Consider the following 24,455-nt stretch of genomic DNA (forward strand, 5'->3'; position numbering starts at 1 on the left):
TGCCAACTCTTAAAAGATACACATATGGGGTGTAAAACAAGGAAAAGAAGCAAACAAAACAAAACAAAACAAAACAAAAACCCAGCTGTAGTAGGCTGAAGAGTGGAGCAAAAAGATCGACACTCTCTTGCAGCCAGGAGTCAAAGGCTGGAGTTCAGGGCCCTCTAAGATAGAAGGGCCCTAGAAAATAAGCAGTCTTTCAGAAGATACTCCCGAGATGTGGCAGTGAGGGCAACAACAGGAGAAGGCCAACCTTAACAACGTCCGAAATCCCGCTCAACTCCACCAAGGCAATCTGCACACAGTGTGCCTGTCAAAAGAAAATCGAATCCTCTCTAAAAGAAAGTAACTTCATCCTAAGCCTCCCTAATGTTTCATACTCAACGTTGGGCATGCAACGAAAATTACCAAGCACATGAGGAAGCTGGGACCAAAGGACCCCCACCAATGCCCGTAAAACCCCTAAAAGAAAAACAGACTACTGTAGAGGCCCAAAGATTATCCAGATACTGGAGTCCGCAAACAAAGATGTTGACATAAGTATGATAAATATTGCTTATTTAGGAGAGATGAAGCAGCCGCAAGGCACGAAAAGAGATGCCGAGCCCAGAGGAGCACTGACAATAATGCAAAGCAGAGCTGCGGGCACCTTACAGATCCTCCGCAGGGACGGCGAAGGCCAGAGTCTCTTCTACAATTATGCAAGCTCGTTATCAATCTTTTCTTTATGATTATGAAAATATTGTCCTTTGCTATCTTCTAGAAATTTCATTCTCCCTTCAACATTTAGGTCCACAATCCACAGCCCCTCCACAGAGAAACAGATACTAAAATTCAGGAGATCTTTGACAGGGACCCAGATATACTACTAATTTTACTTCAGCAAAACCTTGAGACACCAGAATCATGCATTAAGTGCCATCCCCCCAAAAGGTAAAATATTTATGACCACCAAACCATCAGTAAAGCTACAAAAGAGCATGTGAAGCTCCTCCTGTGGCTCAGAGTAAAGGTTAAGGAAAGAAAATTTGGAACGCCTAGACTTGTAGACGTCAGGGGAGGACCCATCAGAAAAGCCAGAAATAAATGCCAGCTTGGAGGATAAATCAGAGTTAGGGAGCCACCATTAATCACATCCTCAACCCACAGACGTCTGCAGCAAAAACATCCCAACAGCTCACGATCTTCCTGTCTTGGACTATCCATCTCCAGAACTTCCCTTCCAGACGCGCTCTATTCAGAAGAGGGTTATGAATAACTAGAAAAGGAAGCCAAAGAACATGAGAAAAAAGGAAAAGTACAGTTAATACAACCAACAGAGAGAGAAGACTACCAACCGAGGAAGGATCCCAGTGGTGCCTCTGCCACCACCACCACAGGAGGAGAGGGTCTACACTGTGAAATACGCAGAACACCGGCACTGCTGACTCACACCGAGCAGTCCAGTCCTGGCAGAGAATAAACTGCTGGAGCTGTAGTTTGTCCTGTTATAAACTAAATGGTTCCCTATGGTAACTTGTTTCCAAGTCATTATTCTCCTTTTCTCAACTTCAGGATGATTTATAAAAGTATGCAATGTGTAATAATTAATGCCATTAACAATTAACATTAACAAATAATGTCATAAAAGATCATTTAAAATATAAGTAATCTGGAAGCCCAGGAGCTGCCCTTGTCTTTGCAACGTGCTTCCTACTGTACATGAGCATGCACTTGGCTGTACACCTATTACTCATCTCTGAGACATGTCAGTTTCAAGTTTTTCTAGATACAACTGGTAACTGAACAGTGTGGCACTGGCAATAGAGAAACAGGTAAGTGGAACAGCACAGTCCAGAAGCAGATCCATACACATACCGTCTTCTGGACTGGTGACAAAGGTGATGGCTGTAGTCCAATGGGGAAAAGGACAGTCTTTGTAGCAAATGGGTCTGGGTCAACTGGAAATACTTTGGGGAGAAAATAAACCTTGACTTCTACAAAACTGGTTACGTATGTATGGAATGTGAACCTACGTGTGAAAAGTAAAGCAGTATCGGGGCGCCTGGGTGGCTCAGTCAATAAAGCGTCCGACTTCAGCTCAGGTCATGATCTCGCGTTCTGTGAGGTCGAGCCCCGCGTCGGGCTCTGTGCTGACAGCTCGGAGCCTGGACCTGCTCAGATTCTGTGTCTCCCTCTCTGCCCCTCCCCTGCTCATGCACTGTCTCTCTCTCAAAAATAAGTAAGAACACTAAAAAAATTAATTAAAAAAACAGTAAAGCGTGAAAAATAATACATACACAGCTATAAGTAAAAGAGTGATAAATGGAACTTAAAATGAAAAACCTCTCTTCATTAAAAGACACTATTAAGAGAGAAAAAAGGTAAACCATGGAGAGATTTTTCTTTTAAAAATTCATGAAAAGAACTATAGATTAAAAACAATTTTTTGGGGCGCCTGGGTGGCGCAGTCGGTTAAGCGTCCGACTTCAGCCAGGTCACGATCTCGCAGTCCGTGAGTTCGAGCCCCGCGTCAGGCTCTGGGCTGATGGCTCGGAGCCTGGAGCCTGTTTCCGATTCTGTGTCTCCCTCTCTCTCTGCCCCTCCCCCGTTCATGCTCTGTCTCTCTCTGTCCCAAAAATAAATAAACATTGGAAAAATAAAAATAAAAACAAAAATAAAAACAATTTTTTAAGAAAAAAAAGACACGAAAACACACTTCACAGATAGCTATAAACATCTGCAAAAGTGCTCAAAATCAAATTATCAGTCATCAAGAAAATGTCCTGGACTCACTATGCTCACCATCATGACTAAACAAAAAACACAAAAAGAAGCACTGACAATAACAAGTCATTAAAGTAATGAAGATGCAGAGCCAATGAACTTCCATTCACCACTGGAAGGAACGAACACGGATACAATCACTTTGGGAAATGATGGCAGATTCTCTGATAAACTGTGGCAGTGATCCTGATCCAGCAATTCCACTCCCAGGGGTATACACCTCCTCCAAATTCATACACAAATGCTATGTTTAAGAATGTTCATAGCAGCCTTATTTCACAACAGCCCCAAAATGGAAAAGCCTCAAATGTCTCCTACCACCAGAATGGATAAATTGTGTGATATACATGCAACAGAATATTACACAGCCGCGTAAAAGAATAAACCACACCTGTAGGCATAAGATTTGAGAAAAAGAAGCCAACTACGTGAATTTATATAAAGTTCAAAACAGGCAACACTATTCTTAAGCCTAACACCAAAAGCACAAGCAAAAAAGGAAAAATAAATAAGCTGGACTTCATCCAAATTTAAAATCATTGGGCTTAAAGAACACCTGCATCAAAATGAAGATAATCCACAGAACAGGAGAAATCATCTGCAAATCCTGTACCTGGTAGGTCCTAAGACATCTGTACTGAGCTATATAAAAAACTCTAACACCTCAACAACAAAAAGACAACGCAGTTGAAAAATGGGAAATTTGAAAATACATTTTTCCAAAAAAGATATATAAGTGGCCAATAAACCTATACAAAGATGCTAAACTTCATTAGCCATTTAGAAAATGCAAATCAAAACCACAGGAGCACTTCAAGGGCACAAGGATGACCATAATCCAAAAGACTGACATCAGCAAGTGTTGGTGAGGCTATGGATCGTACAAACCACACGCTGCCAGCGGGAACGTGACAGGTATAGTCGTTTTAGACACCAGTTCGGCAGTTCATCAAAAAGTTCAACGTGAACTTACACATGACCCATTAATCTACTCCCAACTTTACACTCAAATGAAAACATACGAATACACAATAACCAGTAAACAGATGTTCACAGCAACATATTCACAACAGCCAAATGGTGGAAACAACCCAAATGTTCACCAACTAATGAGTAAGTAAAGTGGAGGATGCCCATACAATGATTATCATTCAGCTGTAAAAAAGAATGAATGCCTGATACAAGCTACAACATGGGTGAACCTCAAAAACATGCCCCATGAAAGACCGTTACCAAAGACCACATTCTGCACTTTTCCATTCAGATGAAATGACCAGAACCCACAAGTCTACAGAGCAAAAAAGTAGATGAGCCCTGGGGGAGGGAAGGCTGGGGAAAGAAATCTGATGGACTGCTAACGGGTATGGGGTCTCTTCGGGGTGAATGTTCTAGAATTGTGGGGTCAGCTGCACAGCTCTGAATACACTAAAAACCCTTAAACGATATACTTTAAATCATTAATTTTGTGGCATTCTACATCATATCTCAACAAAGCTGTTAAAAATTTAAAAGACTAGCGGTGCCCGGGTGGCTCAAGTGGTTAAGAGTCCAACTCCTGATTTCAGCTCAGGTCACAATCTCACAGTCATGGGACTGAGCCCGGCATCAGGCTCCATGCCCAGCATGGAGATTCTTAAGATTCTTAAGATTCTCTCCCCCCCTCTTCCTTTGCTCCCCCCCCCCCCATTGGTGTGCACACCCACATGCGGGCTCTCTCAAAAAAGTAAGATTAAACTCTAATGAAGATACACATCAGAGTCACATTTGGGGTGAAAAAAAGACTGGGAAGAGACATAAGGGAGGTTCCCTGAGTGGAGGCAATGTTCTGTACCTTGCTCTGGGTAGCCACAGGAATAAATTCACTTAGTAAAAATTCATTAAGCTTTGTATCTAAGAGACATGCACATTACTTACTACATGTACACTACACTTTAATTAAAATGAAAAAAAAAAACTTGCCAAAAAAGTCTCAGAAAATTAAATTAGGGATTATTTCCTTCCATTCTAGAAATTAGAAACCTAAGGAAATTGAGAAGTTAAAATGACTTTCTGAAGGTCACATTCTAAGTCAATGACAGAATTAAAGCTTGACACCTATGTGTATACAATGTGTACATAAAACAAACGCCCCTGCTCCCAACTGCTTTTATCACACTATCATGCTCACCTCCTCCCGAACACTTAAAAAATAAAATGATCTTTATTATGTTAATTTTATTATTTTCTTTCCTCAAAAAATATAAGCTCCATGACATCAGAGACCTTATCTGTTCAGTACTCTATCCCCAGCACCTACAATAGGGCCTAGTACACACTAAGTGCTTGATAAATATTCAGAATGAATGAAATCACTCTACTTTTTTTTTTATGGTTTATCTTTTCAAGGTGGGATTTCACTTTGATATTTGCTGAAGCAGTAACTGAATGCAAATATGGCTCTATTATATCTCAAATACAATCTGCAATATCTTCAGAGATGGTTTAAAAAACAGTAACGAGGTGCACCTCGGTGGCTCAGTCGGTTAAGCACCCAACTCTTGGTTTCAAGCTCAGGTCATAATCTCACGGTTTTCTGAGTTCATGCCCCATGTTGGGCTCTGTGCTAACAGCTCAGAGCCTGCTTGGGATTCCCCCTCTCTCCCCCACTCACACGGTCTCTGTCTCTCTCAAAATAAATAAGTAAACTTAAAAAAAAAGATAAATAATTTAACAGTGATGAATTGTGGAAATGTAAATGGTAGAATGGTTCTGTATAATGATTCATAACACATTTCAAATAATGACTGTAATAAAATTTTTTTTAATTAAATGGTAATAATGAAGTATAGAAGAAGTTTCTTCTCAAACAAAAAAATTTTAGGTTTATCTACTAAATACTATTACTTAGATACGGCCAGAGTTACTGCATTTGAGTGAGAATTCAGCATAAATTACAAGACAATCATGAAGATTTTAGGACAGCCTGGAAAAGCTTTATTATTAGGAAAAAACCAAAACCAAGAAACAATTAGATGTCCTTTGCCCTAAGATGACTGATTGGAAATTGTCTTGATTGGGACACTCTACATTCTTTCTTAGGTTCTATCTTCCTTATTATATTCTTTAGTGTTTCTTGACTTGAGTAGTTCTCTGTGGGTAAACCATTAGTATTTTTATGACACATCCTAAATAAACGAAATTGAAAGGTTGAATAAGTAGCTATTCTCTCAGAAAAAGATATACGTAAATTAAAAACTGGTATCGTTCAATCTTTCCTTTAGAGTCATGCCAGTATGGTAAATTTCTTTCAACTTTTCCTTGAAAAACACACATTCCATCTGACAGCATTCTTCCTCTCCAAGCACTGCTTACAGTCTTCCACAACATCAGGCACACATGGCCTCCCTTTATCTGTATTTCTATGCATCTTATTTCTGCCAACCACAAGGACTTGGAGCCACGCAGGCTAATTCTCTGTATTCCTAGAAGGCAGCCCGAAAGGCACTTCCTAAGTGTCCACTTTAGTCAACAAAAAAGGCACCTGGAGTGGTACAAACAGTATGAAGTTGAAAGTGAGAAAACAGGTTCTACTCTTGCGTTGTGGCCTGCAAACAAGTATATTTAATACCTCTGATCTTTGAACTGAGGCATTTTCTAGCTTTTAGAAGTGAGGTTTCTAATGAGTGAGAATAAGGCTACTAGGGTTTTTCCATTTCTTCTCTTACAATTATTATTTCCAATCCTCTTGGAATCAGAATGATGAACCAGTTTGTGGGTTTACAGCCATCTCTGGGACTTTGTCCTGTAGTTACCCATTTGCAAATTCTCCTCCCCACTGCTCCAGAGCATCTCCCCACCATGGTAGCCTGATGTAAGGAATGAGAATAACCTTAAATAGGTTATTATTTAATAAACTTTAATGTTCTTATTTAATTTAGAAAAAATAGAACTAAAAGCTGGTTCTAACAGTTGTCAGGAAAGCAGTTATTAATTCCAGTTAATAGTATATATTTCCAATGTTTATAACCCTCACTAAGTACTATTGCTTGAGAAGAAAAACATCTTATTTTGCTCAACACCCTTTTTCTTCTGTTCTTCCTGCTATTTGTTGTTTGAAAGTAGTATATCCTAGGGGCACCTGGGTGAGAGTCTGACTTCGGTTCAGGTCATGATCTCACAGTCCATGGGTTCGAGCCCCGCATCAGGCTCTGCGCTGACAGCTCGGAACCTGGAGCCTGCTTCAGATTCTGTCTCCCTCTCTCTCTCTCTGCCCCTTCACCACTCATACTCTGTGTCTTTTTCTCTCTCTTTCAAAAATAAGTACACATTAAAAAACAATTTTTTTTTAAGTAGTATATCCTAGACTTATTTAATATAAACCACTCTCTAAATCCAATTTTCCTTACTATACACTGTAGCATTCTGGTTACATTCTGCATAGGAAGTAATTCTTCCCAATGTGTTACCAAAAACAAACACTTCTATGTGTTGTGTACTTTTTTAATATGCTAAAATGAACTTTAGAGATGGAGTTCCAAAGAAGTTTATAATAGAATAGCTTAAAACACTTTAAATTACTTAGCTGCCTTAAAGTACTGAAATATCCATAAAGCAACGAATAAAATGGCTTTTGTTGAAATGCTAGCAAGTAGTGAAAATGTGTGTTTACAGAACCCTGAACAGTAAGGGGGAAAAGTTAATATATGCACTCATTTACAACATTTAATAAGGGTACACATGAAAACAGCTCCGTGTTTAAATAAATAAAAAAGAAAGAACACACGAACACAGGAACATTCTATGCGCCTCAGTCAAATGTGTTTCGGATGTGATTCCAGTATGTATTAATCTGACAACTAAGTGGACTTATTCTACAAGACAAATAAGATTTAACAGAGTAAGGAAATATTACATCTGACAAAAGAGGAACGATTGTGAATCCAACATTAAACAGAAGCTCCTACCTTTCTGGGCTTTCAGCGTCTGTTCTTCTATTTGCCGTAGACGCTCCATTAGCTCCTCCTTCTCACGTTCTATCCTCTCCTTCTCCTTTTCTGCTATCTCCCTTTTCTTCTTCTCATTCTCTAATTGTGCCCTTAAGAGGAATTAGAATTGCTTTGTTACATACTAATACGTAGAAATTTTGACGTGAAACTCAAGTACTGTGAGTAAACTAAGAAAAATCTAAGTGTAAGTATTTAAAATTTTGTTTTAATGTTTATTTATTTTTGAGAGAAACAGAGACAGAGCTTGAGTGGGGGAGAGGCAGAGAGAGAGGGAGACACAGACTCCAAAACAGGCTCCAGGCTCTGAGCTGTCAGCACAGGGCCTGATGCGGGGCTTGAACTCATGGACTGCGAGATCATGACCTGAGCCCAACTCAGACATCCAACGGAATTACCCACCCAGGCATCCCTAAGTATAAGTATTTTAAGAGTCTTCATTATATTCAGCTGATCTCAAAAAACCATCCAGTTGAAAATACAAGACTGCCCTGTGATATGCACATGCACGGGATTACAAGGCATTCTTTTTGTGAGGTCACAGGAAATGTCATCCAGGACTGCTTAAAAAGATATTAACAACTTAGCCATTGTGGAAAGATTTTCAAGGTAAAAATTTACAGAAGTGCTAGGAAAGTAAAACTGTCAGATATATCCCTGTATACAAAGCATATTTTTAATGTGGACTTGAATGGGGGGTGGGGGGAAGCTAGGAGAATTATCACTTACATACTTGGTGAATTCTGACAACACATTACAGGTCAGCACAAAAGGAGTTAACTGCACACTTTTGTTGAGAGAAATAAGAAGGCTTAAAAGGAGTACACAAGGTTATTTTACTTAAACTGTTTAAAGTAAAATAACCTGGGAAGGCAAGAATGTTCAATCATTAACATGAATTAATACATTTTTAATTCTTAAGGTAGCACCAACTTAAGCTGATATAAATGGCCAGTTTTATCTCCTGCATCTGCCAGGGGCCTAATGAGACTGTTTCTTCTAAATATAGCCAAATTCACTCATCAAACATCTACCAAGAACTTACCAGGGGTCAGACTCTATGTTGAGGGCCAGAAATCTACGATTTCATAAATTTAATCAATATTCAATATTCCCATTACTGTAATGGGAATAATTTTCTTTTTTTAGTTAAAAAAAAAATCAATTATTTGGGCACCTGGGTGACTCAGTTGGTTGGGCGTCTGACTTGATTTCAGTTTAGGTCATGATCTCAGGTTTGTGGGATAGCCCGGATAGCATCCAGGCTCAATATGGACCCTGCTTAGGATTCTCTCCCTCCCTCCCTGTCTCTCCCTCTCTCTATCTGCCCCTTCCCTGCTAGCACTCACCCTCTCTCTAAAATTAAAAAAAAAAAAAAAAAAAAATCGATGATTTCATGTCTGATTCTTATCTGAGTACATCTAAATTTCCCCCCAAAACCCATCACTGCCATCTGGTGTCAATTCTGAATTTCAGGCACAAAATCTCAATTTCCAGTCTCTGATAAAGTCATTAGCAAAGTTTTATCATCGAAGCTTTTTTCCCTTACTCTATAAACCTAAACTTAAAAATTCCTGCAGCTCCTAGATATTTAACTGCCCCTGCCACAGAAAGAGGCTCCAGCTTTGGAGCAAACGGGTAGAGTTGTAACAAGTCAACAAGAAGTAAGACAGACAGCTAATGGTGACATAGTACATCAGGCCAAAACCTAAAGTTCAAGGGCACCCCTCTCTAACTAACTCTAAGCCTATTTCTAACTTTCAAGCCTTAGTAAAGGTGCATTTTCCCATGAAGCCTCCTGTGGTTAAGTAAATCCACAAATGTTAGTTTTTATTCGGAGTTTAGGTTTGGAAACCCTAATTTGACCAAGTCGTTCTAGTTTAAGAGCATATATAACATATTAATAAACTCTCAATTCTCCACTAACATGCAGAAAATAAAGTATTTTAGAATACCTTACCTTTTAAAGAATATCAGATGAACCCAATTACAGGTTTAAAGGGTAAAAGCTAACTTACATTCAGCTTCCATCCAGACTATGCATTAATAATATTAAGCATTATTATACTTCTTATTAAGCACCAGGGACTTGGCTAAATGTCTGTATGCCACTGTCGTTCTTTCTCACAAAACTCTCTGCAACCTTGAAGCTGGGTCACAGTGACACAAGCAGCCGGCCATGACACAGAATACCGCACGGCTAAGCTACAACTGGTATGTAGGTATCTGATTCTAAACTGTGTCCATTTAAATATATATATATATATACATTTATTTATTTGGAAAGAGAGAGAGAGAGAGCTAGCAGGGAGGGGCAGAGAGAGAGGGAGATGGAGATTCCCAAGCAGGCTCCACGCCGTTTACGTGGAGCCCGACACGGGGCTCGATCCCACGAACTGTGAGATCACGACCTGAGACAAAATCAAAAGTCAGACGCTCAACCGACTGAGCCAACCAGATGCCCCTAAACTCCATTTAGATGCTCCATTTTTTATCTGGTAACGATTTTAGCCATCCAAAAAAATGTTCAGGAATTACAGAGTGACTTATCATTCAACCTGGATGTAAAGAACTTAGAGCACAGACTGCAGAGCCCAACAACCCACAGTACAGAACATCGCCTTCACTGCCAAAAATCCAGTTATGGGAGTTCAGGTGACAGAACACGGCCACGCACAACGGCACTTCCGGGAGAGAGGCTGCCTTGCCGCCCCCTCCCCACTCCGGCAGCACAGGCAGCGCTAGCGAAGCGACCCCTCCCCCCTCTACTGCTGGCTACTCTCCGCCAGAGGGCTTGACCACAACTGCTTCCACACGTGCGGCTGTCATTTTTCTCTCTCTGATCTGGAAAGCAGGGACTAGATGAAGGCCCGGCACGCCATTTCTGAACGACCTGCCAGATCCCTGTGTGCTAGACTAACGTAAAACCTCCTCTGAGCACTCGAATGAATTAAACGGTGACTAAATTCCTACACGGTACGAGGTAATAAATGTTTGCCAGTGAAAGGTTGTAAAATTTATCTGAGACAGAAATCACGGCATGGTTACTGCGTGAGAAAGGAAACTTCAAGTCTTCCACTTCCCTCTGGGCTTCAGAGTAATTCAAATACGGTACGATCACCAAATGGTACTTATTAATCACACTACATACACTAGAAGCCATCCAGCACTCCTCTATGGGAGAGAAATAAAGGACAAATAGGCAAACATATTTAAGAATGGAAATCATGTATCAACATTACAGGGAAGCAGAAAAGAGGGCATTTTATGGAGTGATATGTATGAGGTGTGATTTTTTTTTTTAACTCATGACAGGAGATCTTAGACATGGGCCTGGAAGGGAAGGGAAGGGATGGGAAGTGAGAAAGAGAGGGTATGGGTAAGGGTGAGAATGCATAGAAGGAAGGAAGGAAGGAAGGAAGGAAGGAAGGAAGGAAGGAAGGAAGGGAGGAAGGAAGGAAGGAAAGAGAAGAAGGGAGGAAGGAAGGAAGGGAAGAGAAGAAGGGAGGAAGGGAGGAAGGAAGGAAGGAGGGAAGGAGGGAAGGAGGGAGGAGGGAAGGGAGAGAGAGAGGGAGAGAGAGAGGGAGGGAGAGAGAGAGGGAGGGAGGGAGGGAGGGAGGGAGGGAGGGAGGAAGGAAGGAAGGAAGGGAAGAAGGAAAAAAATTAGTCTTTGTGAGGGAAATGGAGAGGCTATGATGGCTATGAATATATAGAAAGTAAAGCCCCAATAAGAACCACTTTAAAAAAAAATTTTTTTTTTTAACATTTTATTTATTTTTGAGACAGAGAGAGACAGAGCATGAACGGGGGAGGGGCAGAGAGAGAGGGAGACAAAGAATCGGAAGCAGGCTCCAGGCTCTGAGCCATCAGCCCAGAGCCCGACGCGGGGCTCAAACTCATGGACCTGAGATCGTGACCTGAGCCAAAGTCGGACGCTTAACCGACTGAGCCACCCAGCCGCCCCAATAAGAACCACTTTAAAAAGCATGTAAGCCTAAAACCACAATGTGATCCTAAGCTACATGAGAGCAGTGAAAAGGGACAGAGCACAGTCAATCCAAGTTAGTATCTTTAATGATGGGGTGAGGAATTACTGGAAAGTTTCATGCCTACATAAAAAACGTCTGGCAACACAGTAGACTTCTCTAAGGCAGACAACCTGAGGAAAGCTATCTAAATTACAGAGAACATTTAAGAAAAAAACAAAACAAAAACATCATTAAACACAAACACTAAAAATGGTAAGTAGTAAAATTTTATCTAGCAGAGGACCTATTTAATTCTTATATTCAAATCGCGTTATTTCCAAGATATTTGAAATATGTAAGTTTATATATGTTTAGAGCTCCTCAGTTTTGTTTTGTTTAGGACCCACTCATTTCTTAAACGACTGTATTATTCTATACCACAAAGATTTCCTCAATGAAAGTTAATTTTAAAGTCCAAGTCAATCTAGGATGAGATTTGGGAATAATGCTGCTGACTCTGGTAATCTGGTTCCAGCGTCCACAGGCTTTCATTATCTATCCCTTTCAGGAACTCTCTAGGATATTTAACAGTATCTTTTTCAAAAGTCTATGTAACCGTGGTTGATAATAACATCAGTGTCACTGGCAGGGGTCCTGGTGTTGCTCTGTATAATAACTTTTCACTTGAGTTCAACAGTGTCACTGATATGGCTTTAAAGCAAAATATTCAGCAATTCTTATGCTGAAAAATTTGGAAATACAAGTCAGAAGGGAAACAAACTTGAAAAATTCCAAACCACTATGGTACCCAAACCAGTGAGTCAGGGAAAAGCAAGTATGTTCAAAAAAAAAAAAAAAAAAAAAAAGTACATCTGTCAAATCATGGGAAGCTACCCTCTCAGAAACGTGTCAAAGATTTGTCACTCGCAGAGTACACACACTCATTTCGGAAGAGGATAAGGAGAGCACTCATTCCATTTTAATACAATGAAAACAATGCAAAAACGTAAGCTCAGAGAATGCTAAAAAAACTGAGCATTCTTAAATTTTAGCTCACCTACTCAATTACGCATCACAGACCTAAATTCCATACCTTTCCAACTGCTTCTGATGTTTCTCCTCCCTTGCCTGAGCCTTCATCTGCTGCACTTCAATAGTATCAGGCTTCCTTCTCCGCATGTACAGTTCATGGTTTCCCATACATAAAGCCAAAATCCGCTTATTGATTCTCAGACGAGGTGCATAAAAAACAAAATCCTAAACATAAAGTTTCCGAATTAAAATTTTCATGAAGATAGTGTCTCTCACAATAACATGCACGAAATTTTAATATGTGGTATGAATTCGAATGTCGTATTATACACAGTTCAGAAATCATAAAACTTCCTACCTCCAAGTGACTAGGCCATGTTTGCACTGGACTAGGAAGGCTAGCAGCGAACAAGTGTTTTAACTGCTTCTTAGGAATGAGGATTGTTAACAAACATCACCCACCTTATAGCTGAATCTCAGTTAAAATAAAACTCTAATATTTATGTCATAAAAAAGATTAAAACTTTGTATATTTACTAGCATTCATTATTTTCTCACTGGGAAAGTTAAACTATGGAAAGAGCGAGTCAGGAGCAAGTCAATAAATGAACGATGCCACTCTTCAAATGATTATCACAGCAAAGTGGCAGAAATTAAAAAAGAGTTAATACAGAACATAAAGAATTTTACTTACAGGTGCCTTTTTGTCGATTGGCTTTATAACAAATTTTTTGTCATTAAATGAAATATTTCTGATTTCACTCCAGGGAAAACCAATTTTAGGTGTTAACCTTAAAAAATGAAAGCATTCCTTTACTTAAAAGCAAGAAACAAAAGGCAAAATTCATTAACATTTTGGGGCCAATTTAGCTGAATGACCAGTCTTAAGAGTGCCAGACTTTCAAATGCATTACCTTACTTACACTACTGACATTATCTTCTAAGGGGAAACTTGATCAGTTAAGTCACATAAAACAAAGAATAACTATCAAAGGATTTCATAAATGCGTCATGAGCCTTGAAAGCATCACACTTGCTTTCTTAAAATTACCTAGAAAACACTAGCAACCCAGAGTGCAGAACTGAGCTTCCTGGGGTTCTGTATTAGCTCTATTTAGAATCAAGCTGCTACAACTATTAAAAATGTTTAAGGAGAGGGAAAAAAGAAGTCTTCGTAACTTTTCGTGTGATTTATAGACCTGTTACTAAATATGAAAATTTTTTAATTCCTTCCTCTCTTTACTTTAAAAATGAGTATTTGTGAATAACATTAAAAACACAATTTTCAGTATCTTTAATTTATTTTTAAGTTTATTTTAAGGGGGGGGGGAGAGAAAGAAAGCACACACAAGTCGGGGAGGGGGCAGAGACAGAGGGAGACAGAGAGGCGCCACACTGTGAGCACGGAGCCCAATGTAAGGTTCGAGCTCACAAGCTGTGAGATGATGACCTGAGGCAAAACCAAGACTTGGACACTTAACCGGATGAGCCACACAGACGCCCCTAAATTTTTTTAATGCTTATTTTTGAGAGAGAGAGAGAGAGAGAGAGAGAGAGAGAGAGAGAGAGACACACACACACGGAGGATGCATGGGGGAGGGGCAGAGAGAGGGAGACACGGAATCTCAAGCAGCCTCCAGGCTCTGCGCTGCCAGCTCAGAGCCCGACAAGGGGCTCGAACCCAAAAACCATGAGATCATGACCTGAGCCGAAGTTGGACACTTAACTGACCGAGCCACCAGGCACCCCTAATTTTCAGTATCTTTAAAATGATTCATTTTATGGTATGTGAATTCTACCTCCAAAGAAAAAAGGTTAAGACACTCACACACACCAATGTTTGGGTCAATGACAGGGCTGGAATTCCAACGTTAAACCTATGCAGCACTTACCTCCATTTTACCACACCACACACATACTGGGATAACAATTTTCTTCTGCTTTTCATATATTTTACTGTTTCAACTACCCATCAAATTTGTCACTGTTATCCAATAACAAGTGTGCAAAATGATTATGACATCCATGCTGGCCAAAAGACAACTTTTTAATCAGTCTTCTGAGAACTGAGTATGAATTTCTACCTACTGATAGTTCTTTTAATTCTTAAGGAGATTAAGAACTGAAGCACAGCAAATAATTTTTTCTGCATAAAACTTTATCAATATCCACGACTTATACTGCCCTCTAATGGTCATTCAAATGTCAAAGTTACCTGCTTGAAAAGGGGGGGGTGCTGGAACACAGTTTTTTTTTTTTAATTATTTTTTTTAACGTTTTATTTTTGAGACAGAGAGAGACAGACCGTGAGCAGGGGAGGGGCAGAGAGAGAGTGAGACATAGAATCCAAAGCAGGCTCCAAGCTCTGACCTGTTAGCACAGAGCCTGACGAGGGCCTCGAACCCACAAACCGCGAGATCACGACCTGAGCTGAAGACGCTTAACTGACCGAGCCACCCAGGTGCCCCCACAGTTATTTTTTTAATGTTTATTATTTATTTTGAGAGAGAGAGAGAGGGAGAAAGAGAGAGCAAGCACACGCACGCACGCACACAAGCGTGGAGTGGGGGGGGGAGAGAGAGGGAGAGAGACAATCAGAAGCAGGCTCCAGGCTCTGAGCTACCAGCACAGAGCAAGATGCAGGGCTCGAACCCACCAACAGCAAGATTACAACCTGAGCTGAAGTCAGATGCTTAAGTGACTGAGCCACCCAGGCACCACAAGGAACACAGTATTTTTTAGGTAAGGCTGTACTATGTTTACACATTATTTTGAAAAATTCTAAAGCAATTTCCTCATGTAATTCTCACAACAATCCTGTGAGGTGAGCCTGACAGTTACATGAATTTCAAAGAGTTAATAACCTGACCAGGGTCACAAAGGCAATTAGTAGCAGAACTGTTAAACGAACCTAACCAAGCTTTTAAAGTTGTCCACTATTCTGACTTTTAAAAATACTTTGGAAATACAACAGATTTTAGCTATTTAAAAAAAAGTGATGGGGCGCCTGAGTGGCTCAGTCAGTTGAGCGACTGACTTCGGCTTAGGTCATGAACTCACAGTTTTTGAGTTTGAGCCCCATGTCAGGCTCTGTGCTGACAGCTCAGAGCCTGGAACCTGCTTCTGATTCAGTGTCTCCCTCTCTCTCTGCCCCTCCCCAACTCATGCTCTCTCTGTGTCTCAGAAATAAACAAACATTAAAAAAATTAAAAAAAAATTTAAAAAAGTGAACCAGTATAGATAAGACCAAAATCCCTTTTGTCCACAATCTCAAATCTTAGTCCTTCCCATCCTGAGCTAACCCCTTCTCTTTCATATTCCCCATTTTTATCTGTAAGCATATTTATAATGGGTAGTCTAGTAGAAACTAATTCAATGATTTTTAAAAGAAAGAAAAGGGAAAAAAGATTTGGGCCACAAAATTGGGTCTGTAAATCCATTTTGCTTTTCAAAACTTTCAAAATATTCTATTCTGAATGATATAGCCTTTTAACTTGCTTGGTAATATAAGTAAAAACTATATTATCAGAGTAAAATTAGTAAAATGCTCTCTTTTAGACTTATTGTTAGAAATGTTTATTTTATCAGATATTTGTAATAATGAAACTAAAATTCTAGACAGAATAAAGAGAAATGCCTTAGAGGAAGACATTACTGGCATGGACTTAAATGTTTATGTGGTACAGCAAATAAATTAAAGAAAATATAAAGCAATTGTAGCTATCATTCCTAAAAATATTTTAAGAGTCTGATGTATTTTATACCAATATAAAAATTACTACCTGGTCAATTAAAAAAATAAATAAATAAATAATAATAATAATAATAATAACACTATCTACTATGCTTACTTGATATAGTGATATTCTACTTTATTGATGTTCAAAAAATTCAAAAACAATTCCTATAAATGTCTAAAAAAAGGTGTTACAAAATACAATAAATCATGTATCTATTAATTTCATTCTCATTGCTCTTGATTTCTTATATATGTTAATTTCAATTTCAACCTATATGCCAAGCATAATATTTAAGGAATTATTATTCACCTATACAGGGAACAAATTTAATTAATTTACTGGACAGAACTCATTAGAGAGCAAAAGAAGTGAATCACTCCATCTGATAAATACACTGAGAAGCAGAACTCTGAAGCTATAAGATGTTGCAAAGATGGAGACATGATATCCAAAAGTCTATGGGGCCCTAACTAATCATTTAAGCAAGCAAAAAAAAAAAAAAGGCAGTAAGAGTAATCAAGCCAAAAAAGAACTTTTACAGACACAGCATAAAATTAAAGCCATACAGATCATTAATGACTAGTTTTTACCATGCAACTAATTTACTCACTTGTCATCATGCTCATAAATATTCAGACCCAGAGCATCAACGCCTAGCCACAATTCGGTTCCCTTTTTATTTTTTATTTCAAAATAGTTGACTCCATACATTTCTAGATCTTGTGCAATCTTGAGGTATTCCATCATAGAATCTTCCCTGTTAAAATAAAGTTTATTGTAATACACTTAAATAAAGATAATATCAAAAAAATACTTTGGATTACAATGTAGTGCTTTATATTTATTCATATAAATTGAATGATCTTTGGGGGATAATCTGATATATTAATACATGCTATGAAATAAAAATACTTTGAGGAAAAACACTAAGAAAATAGCCACCCAAATACCTCAGCATTCCTCTGTGTTCTTCATGCCAGTTCTGTATTCTTTCTTCCCACTGTTCTTTTGTCAGCTTGTGTTGTTCCAAAACACTGTAAGGGAAAAAAAATCTATGAGAATGCCTCTATGATTCAAAATCAACATTCATTTAAAAGTCTAGACTTAGGGCACCTGGGTGGCTCAGTCGGTTAAATGTCTGACTTTGGCTCAAGTCATATTGCAGTTTGTGGGTTTGAGCCCACATCAGGCTCTGTGCTAACAGCTCTGAGCCTGGAGCCTGCTTCAGATTCTGTTGTCTCCCTCGCTCTGTGCCCCTCCCCTACTCATGCTCGCTCTCTCCATCTCTCAAAAATGAATAAACATAAAAAAAAAAAAGTTAAAAAAAATGTAGACTCATTCAGTACCTTAACTGTGACGGTGGCTGTCATAAAGACCTATATACATGATCAAATTGCACAGAACACACACACACACAAATGCCTGACTGCAGGTAAAACCGATAAAATCTGGATTAGGTTGGCGAACTGTATCAATATCTTAGTTGATATCATACCCAATATGCAAGACGTTACCAAAATGTTGGGAGAAGGATACAAAGAATCTCTCTAGTTTTTACAACTGCTTGTGAATCTGGAATTATCTCAAGATAAAAAGTTTCTAGAATCCTGAAATTATTTTAAATAATACATTTTTAAAAAACAGTTACACAGATACTTTATGGGAATTGAAATGTTTCCAATGAATACACTATTGGACAAAAGAAAAAAAAAGGAAAATGACTTTCTCATTACTAACAGAAAAATAAGAGAACAGAGTGAAAATCAAAATTCTCCAGCCTTAATTTCTTCCTTTACTCTATGTATTTACTTTCCTTGGTGCTAAATTTAATTGTTATTTTCTTTAGATAATACTTTACATAAAATTATACAAGTGAAAAGTTATACTTTTTACCATCCCACACCCTCCAAATAACTTTATTAGTTTCTTTTTAATCCTCCCAGTGTTCCTTATGTTAATGTAAGCAAACCTATTTTCTACTACTACTATCTTAACACCAAACCAGCAAATTCTACATGCATGTATCTGCTCTACACACTACAGATTATTTATTTCTATTCTCTTTGGGTCAGATAATGATAATTATACATCTTTCTTTATTGGTGAATCCTCAGATCCTACTTTATTAATAGCAAAAGCTGTGGTGTTAAAATATTATCGTTCAACTGCATAAAAAATTTATGTGAATCCTAGGAATGTCTTGGCAGTATAAAGGAATCTCAGAATGTCATCATCCTTCGCACAAGTTACTATTTAGAACGGATTCCTTAATGAGGTCTCAAACAAACCATTATGTTCTTATGATGCACTGCTCCTTTCTCTGTGTATCCTCTTTGAAGCCCTTGGCTTTTTGGGAGAGAAGTTTTGTCTTCTCCCTTAGAGCAATTAAGTTTCTACATTTTTCTTGTCTTTATACTTTCTCTTGCTGCCTTGCCTCCACTGCTCACCAAGAGGAATGTAATCAGCCTTGAGGGCATAATCAGTGCAGCCAAGTGCTGGGATCATGCTATTAAATAAATCTGAAGGTATGGGTTAACTTGGATGCCAGTAAGATTTATGTTCTAGTTTTTTATACCCTGCATTTCAAATAGCATTTGTTTGCATTTTGCATAATACACTTGTGCTATTAATCTGTAGGAGTCTGCAGGTATTCAAAAATTCCCGCCCTCTCTTTCTTCTGTCCAGAAAAAGGAGTCTTTCTTCCTGGCTAATCTGTCTGACTTGGCTTTAAATCTGTCTATCTGGGCTTTTAAGGGACTCCTCTCTTCACTTTCCCAGGATCTATACTTCATCATTTATGACGGGACATATTTATTGTCCCCCGCATGTGCGCACGCTCACACACTCACACATATATACTTAGATGGCAAAGGACCACCACATCCATATTGCTCACCACTATATGCCCGGTACCAGCACTGAAGAGGTACTCAAAACTTTGTAGAGAGAAAAAAGGAATTACAGTAAATCAGCTCTTTCCCATCTTTTAAAGAACATGTCTATAAACTCATGCTTTCCTAGTTTTTTATTTTCTTTTTCACAGCCGAACTTCTAAGAACTATCCATATTCACTACCTTTCGTTTGCATACCTCGCATCTACTGCCTCTAGTCCACCACAATCGGGCTGCAATCACCAACACCATACGGAAGCTTCTTCTAGTAAGGTCACTACCAATCTCCTCACTGCTAAACCGACAGACACCTTAGTTCTCCCTCATACTTGACCTGTTAGTACTATTTGACACTGCTAACCAGTCCTTCCTTATACCTTGGCTTCCATGATTAACATTCCTCTGCTATTATTCTGGACTCTGGCATTTTTTTCTCAATTATGCCTTACAGGAGCCACTTCCCCTATACTTAAAAATTAACTTCCAACAAGATCTGTCTTAGGCCTTTTGTTCACTCTAGATGTACTGTCAAGTTCATCTCTTTCATTCCATGGGATAATTATCTATTTGCTGATTATTCCCAAAACTGTATCAGACTTTGTTCTGATTCACACCTACAAATGAATACTATCTCCCTTGGTTATACTGGTTATGTTTCAAACTCAGTAGATTCAGAACTGAAATCTTCCTCCCCAAAAACATATTCCTTCTCCCCATATCTTGGCAAAACTGTATTACCCACTACCTAGATGCCGAAGTCAGAAAAGTGGCACATAAAAATTTATGTATATCTAGTTCTTTTCAAAGGAGAGAGATACTATCTGGTGGATCTGATCATCCACATCACGAGAGAGCTAAACTGTACCGTGGGAGAACAGATTGCTTATACAGGTTTTTCTATACAAGAACTAATACCATCCATCAAAGGCATCAAATTGTGTTTGATTTATGACTACCAAATAATCTGATTACTAACTCCCCCCCTCGGGTACTTAGTGAGAAAAAGTGTACTATACCATACATAAAACAAGTTCATCACTATGAAAGTATTTTCTCCATTTTAAATACAAAAATTAGTATTCTGATTTTATTTTTTTAAAGGAAACTTACTGTATGTATGTATTATATTTACTTATTTATTTGGGGTAGGGGTGCCAGTGAATCAGGGGCAGAGAGACAGAGAATCCCAGGAGGGGTGGGTAGGGGGAAGGTTAGAGAAGAGAAAAGTGGGGCTCACCCACAACGGGGTTTATGTATTACCCAAAGTGGGGCTCATGTTCACCTGAAGCAGGTCTCAAGATCACCCAAAGTGGGACTCGAACTCAGGAAACATGAGATCATTACCTGAGCAGAAGTCACATGTTTAATGACTGAGCCACCCAGGTGCCCAGTATTTTCATTTATGAGTAAGACACTTTTAAGCTCAGATAGCTTAAAATAGTTCTCCAAACATTACCAACCTGAAGAACACCTATCTGTACCTTCAAAATTATGGACCAGATCTTGAAGGGCACGTGCTATCATCCTCCCTTTTAAACAAAGTGGGTTACAGCACACATACATTTAAAATAAAAAAATTAAATTTTGCTTAAATATGATTCCCGTGTTTAAAATATTATAAAACATCACCTATTAAATGGAAGCCAATTACTTCATCTTGCGCTCAACTAAACAGCAATCTAATCTAACAAAACAACAACCATCGGGGCACCTGTGTAGGCACAATTAGTTAAGCGTCCAACTCTTCGGCTCAGGTCATAATCTCACAGTTTGTGGGTTCGAGCCCACACTGGGCTCTGCACTGACAAGGCGAAGCTTGCTTGGAATGCTCTCTCTCTGCCCCTCCCTTGCTCTCTCTTTCTGTCTCAAAATAAATAAACAAACTTTAAAAAAATCTTGGGGAAAAAAAAGATGTATGTAATACCTGAGATAAAGCATGCCTATTCTACAAAAAATTAAGAAACTGTAAGGGTAATGTTGATTATACATAATATTTACCTTAGGCCCTGATTTAAAACTTAACCTCCTGTGCATTTTACTAAGTACAAATTATACCTCAATTATGGCACAGAGTTGTGGAATCACTATGCTGTATACTTGAAAGTAATGCAACACTGTGTGCCAAATATACATCAATAAAAATAAAATTACTTAAATCTCAATTAAAAATAAAAACTAATCCTTATCTGAAACAAAATTCTACTGTGCTAGTAATCAACTATTTAATTCAATGCTTGAAAAAAAATCTTGAGACAAGAACTGGGGTTGGAATAATAATTGAAGCTAAATAACCACAGATTATGAGGTGTCTCATATTCCTGAGTCTTTGGTGACCAGCATGTATTATTTTATCTTCTTAGGAAACTATTACCTCCTCTATAGAATTAAAATTAAGTTTTTAACTTTTTATTTTTTCATTATTGTTTTTAAAGTTTGTTTATTTTCAGAGAGAGAGAGTGCAAGTGGGGCAGAGGCAGAGAGAAAGGGAGACAGAGGATCTTGAAACGGGCTCTGTGCTGAGAGCAGAGATCCTGATGTGGGGCTTGATCTCAAGAACTGTGAGATCATAACCCGAGCCAAAGTCAGATACTTAACCTACTGAGCCATCCAGGCACCCCAGTTTTTAACTTTTTTAAATACTGTTTTGTTTCTTTAAGTTTATTTATTTAAGTAATCTCTATGCCCAACATGGGGCTCGAACTCAACCCCGAGATCAAGAGTTACATGCTCTTCCAATTAAGCCAGTCAGGCACCCCGAAAAGGTGTCTGAAACTCAGTTTTCAGATGCCTAGTCTAGGGCTCCGCTCAGCACGGAGTCTGCTTAAGATTCGCTCACTCTCCCTCTACCCCTCCCCCCACCCCTGCTCACATGCACTCTCTCTCTGAAAAATGAAAAAATTAAAAATATATGTTTCACTTACCGCTGGGGTAGGAGTCTATCATTAGCCAGGTAGCCCGGTTTATGAATCTCTTTATTATAATCTCCATACTTGGCCTGAACAGCATAGGAAGCCAAAAGAACTGCTGTTTCTGGAGGACAATATATCTCATCATTTAAGATAGCTTCCTTAACTTGAAGGAAGAAAAGTCTCTGGGTTATTTCTTGAATTAATTCCTCAGAAACATCTTCAGGAAAGAATTTAGCTCTAAATTTGAACTGTAAAGGATTCTCTTTTTTAACATCTTGCTGTGTCACCTGGAACAATAATTTCAAACATCATCAACAAAAATGGTAAGTTCATATCAAATTCTTTTTTAGAAGAAAGTAGGATATGAAATATAAATAAGATTCTAAATCCATAAGTAAGACTCTAGTGTGTAAGTAAGATTCCAAACTTATAAGAAGCTTATTCTTTATGTTTAAGTCAAACTGAGTCAGTTACACCTAATACTTATTACACGTTAAGTTTTCAAACAGGAAAAGTGAACATTCCCTTTTTCTAAGATGATAAACTCATGGTAACTTATTGAATTAAAAGACATGACACCTTTAACGACTCAGAGATAATTGTAAAAGGAGGTCTGAGGTCAGTCAGACCCTGCGCTTTCCTGGTACAAATTCATGACCATAACTTCAAAATAACTTAATTACTAGCTGAATTTTATACATATTTTTACCTTTTTATTTAGTTTAAGCCATGTAGAATAACCTTTGCTGTCCACATACTGCAGCCCAAAAAACCAGACCTCACGCAAACCAACTGTTTTCACCACCTTAAAAAAAAAAGTTCAATTTCAGTTCAACATTCATAGTATAAGGAAATGGTCCTGTATTTCAAAAGAAAAACAAAACCACAGAGGTATTATAGGTATATTCCTTTGTTACAAAGATCTTTCTTAAATTTCATGTATTAATTAAAGGAACATTTCTGAAAATTTAAATTCAGGTTTTATATAGTTTATAATGTCATTTCCATTTTATGTGATCCATTTTTTTATACCTCTTCTTCTTTCTCATCTCCCATCATGACCCGAAGAGATCACAAGAAGTCCAGGAAATAGATACAAAGCTGTCATAATCCCACTTGCCTATTTCAATTTATCTCCACAACTACGTAACTGGGTAGGCAAGGCAAATAGTATCATTTTGGTGATAAGAGTCCCTGAGGACACGTAAAAGCCGTACCTCCTGATGATCCAGCTGGTGATTTCATGCCCCCTGCTACTATACCCTTCACCTACCATCAATATAAATATTCTATGTTCTTCCTTCACTGAGCAAGAAACCATTCTTGGAACATGCCCAAATTTTACCCTTCTGCACCTCCGCTCATGCTTCTTCTTCTGCCTAGAATGTTTCTTCTGTACTTTCGCCCCCTTTTGAATAATTTATTCCTCAAGGCCCAGCTCAACTAACACACCTTCTGTGAATGAAGCTGTCCTATTATACAGATAAAATTAGTCACTTGTTCCTTAATGTTCCCACAGCACTTTATCTAGTATCTATAGCTACTGGAACACTGACTCTATCTTATCATAAGTAACTGTATGAGAAGTAGTGTGTCTATTTACCCTCCTTCATTCTTTAAAACCAAGGACAGAGATTACTGTCTTATTCATCTTAATTATGTCATCCTATAAAGAATTAGTAGCCCATGGAAGGTACTCAAAAGTATTAGAGTAAATAGAGTGGTGAGCTAGGACCCACCCAAGAATGTACCAACACTTGGAAAAAGCTTATTTTTAAAAAAAATCTATTTTAAGATGAAAGTGAGGGAAATGAGCCAGGAGAGGTGAGAGTTTATTAGTATTTTAAAAGCTTGAGAGAAAGATTCAACATTAGTTTTAAGTGATGTTCTTGGCTTATTTTTTAAAAATAGCTAACAACAGGGGTGCCTGGGTGGCTCAGTCGGTTAAACTCCAACTTCGGTCCAGGTCATGATCTCACTCACAGTTTATGAGTTTGAGCGCCGTGTCAGGCTCTGTACTGACAGCTCAGAGCCTGGATCCTGCTTCAGATTGTGTCTCCCTCTCTCTCTCTCTGCCGCTCCCCTGTTCACACCCTGTCGCTGTCTCAGAAGTAAGTAAATGTTAAAAAAATTCTTTTTTAAACATATCTAAAAATGTGTCAGGCT

At 38.5% G+C, this 24,455-nt stretch overlaps 1 protein-coding gene across 2 annotated transcripts in view; it reads right to left on the reverse strand.

The window, feature by feature from the left end:
• The window catches only part of RDX (radixin), a 95,467-nt gene that overhangs the window by 41,354 nt on the left and 29,658 nt on the right, over positions 1 to 24,455 (reverse strand). For both annotated transcript variants that reach the window (XM_023239076.2, XM_045038262.1), the window contains 7 exons: positions 22,999 to 23,094; positions 22,302 to 22,576; positions 17,439 to 17,522; positions 17,099 to 17,245; positions 13,443 to 13,539; positions 12,810 to 12,973; positions 7,710 to 7,840 (listed from right to left, as the gene is read on the reverse strand). In XM_023239076.2, the coding sequence (XP_023094844.1) occupies positions 7,710 to 7,840; positions 12,810 to 12,973; positions 13,443 to 13,539; positions 17,099 to 17,245; positions 17,439 to 17,522; positions 22,302 to 22,576; positions 22,999 to 23,094 (994 nt within the window). The remainder of the gene's footprint in view (positions 1 to 7,709; positions 7,841 to 12,809; positions 12,974 to 13,442; positions 13,540 to 17,098; positions 17,246 to 17,438; positions 17,523 to 22,301; positions 22,577 to 22,998; positions 23,095 to 24,455) is intronic.

The sequence above is a fragment of the Felis catus genome, chromosome D1 (assembly GCF_018350175.1).
Source record: "Felis catus isolate Fca126 chromosome D1, F.catus_Fca126_mat1.0, whole genome shotgun sequence".
Taxonomy (NCBI): Eukaryota; Metazoa; Chordata; class Mammalia; order Carnivora; family Felidae; genus Felis; species Felis catus.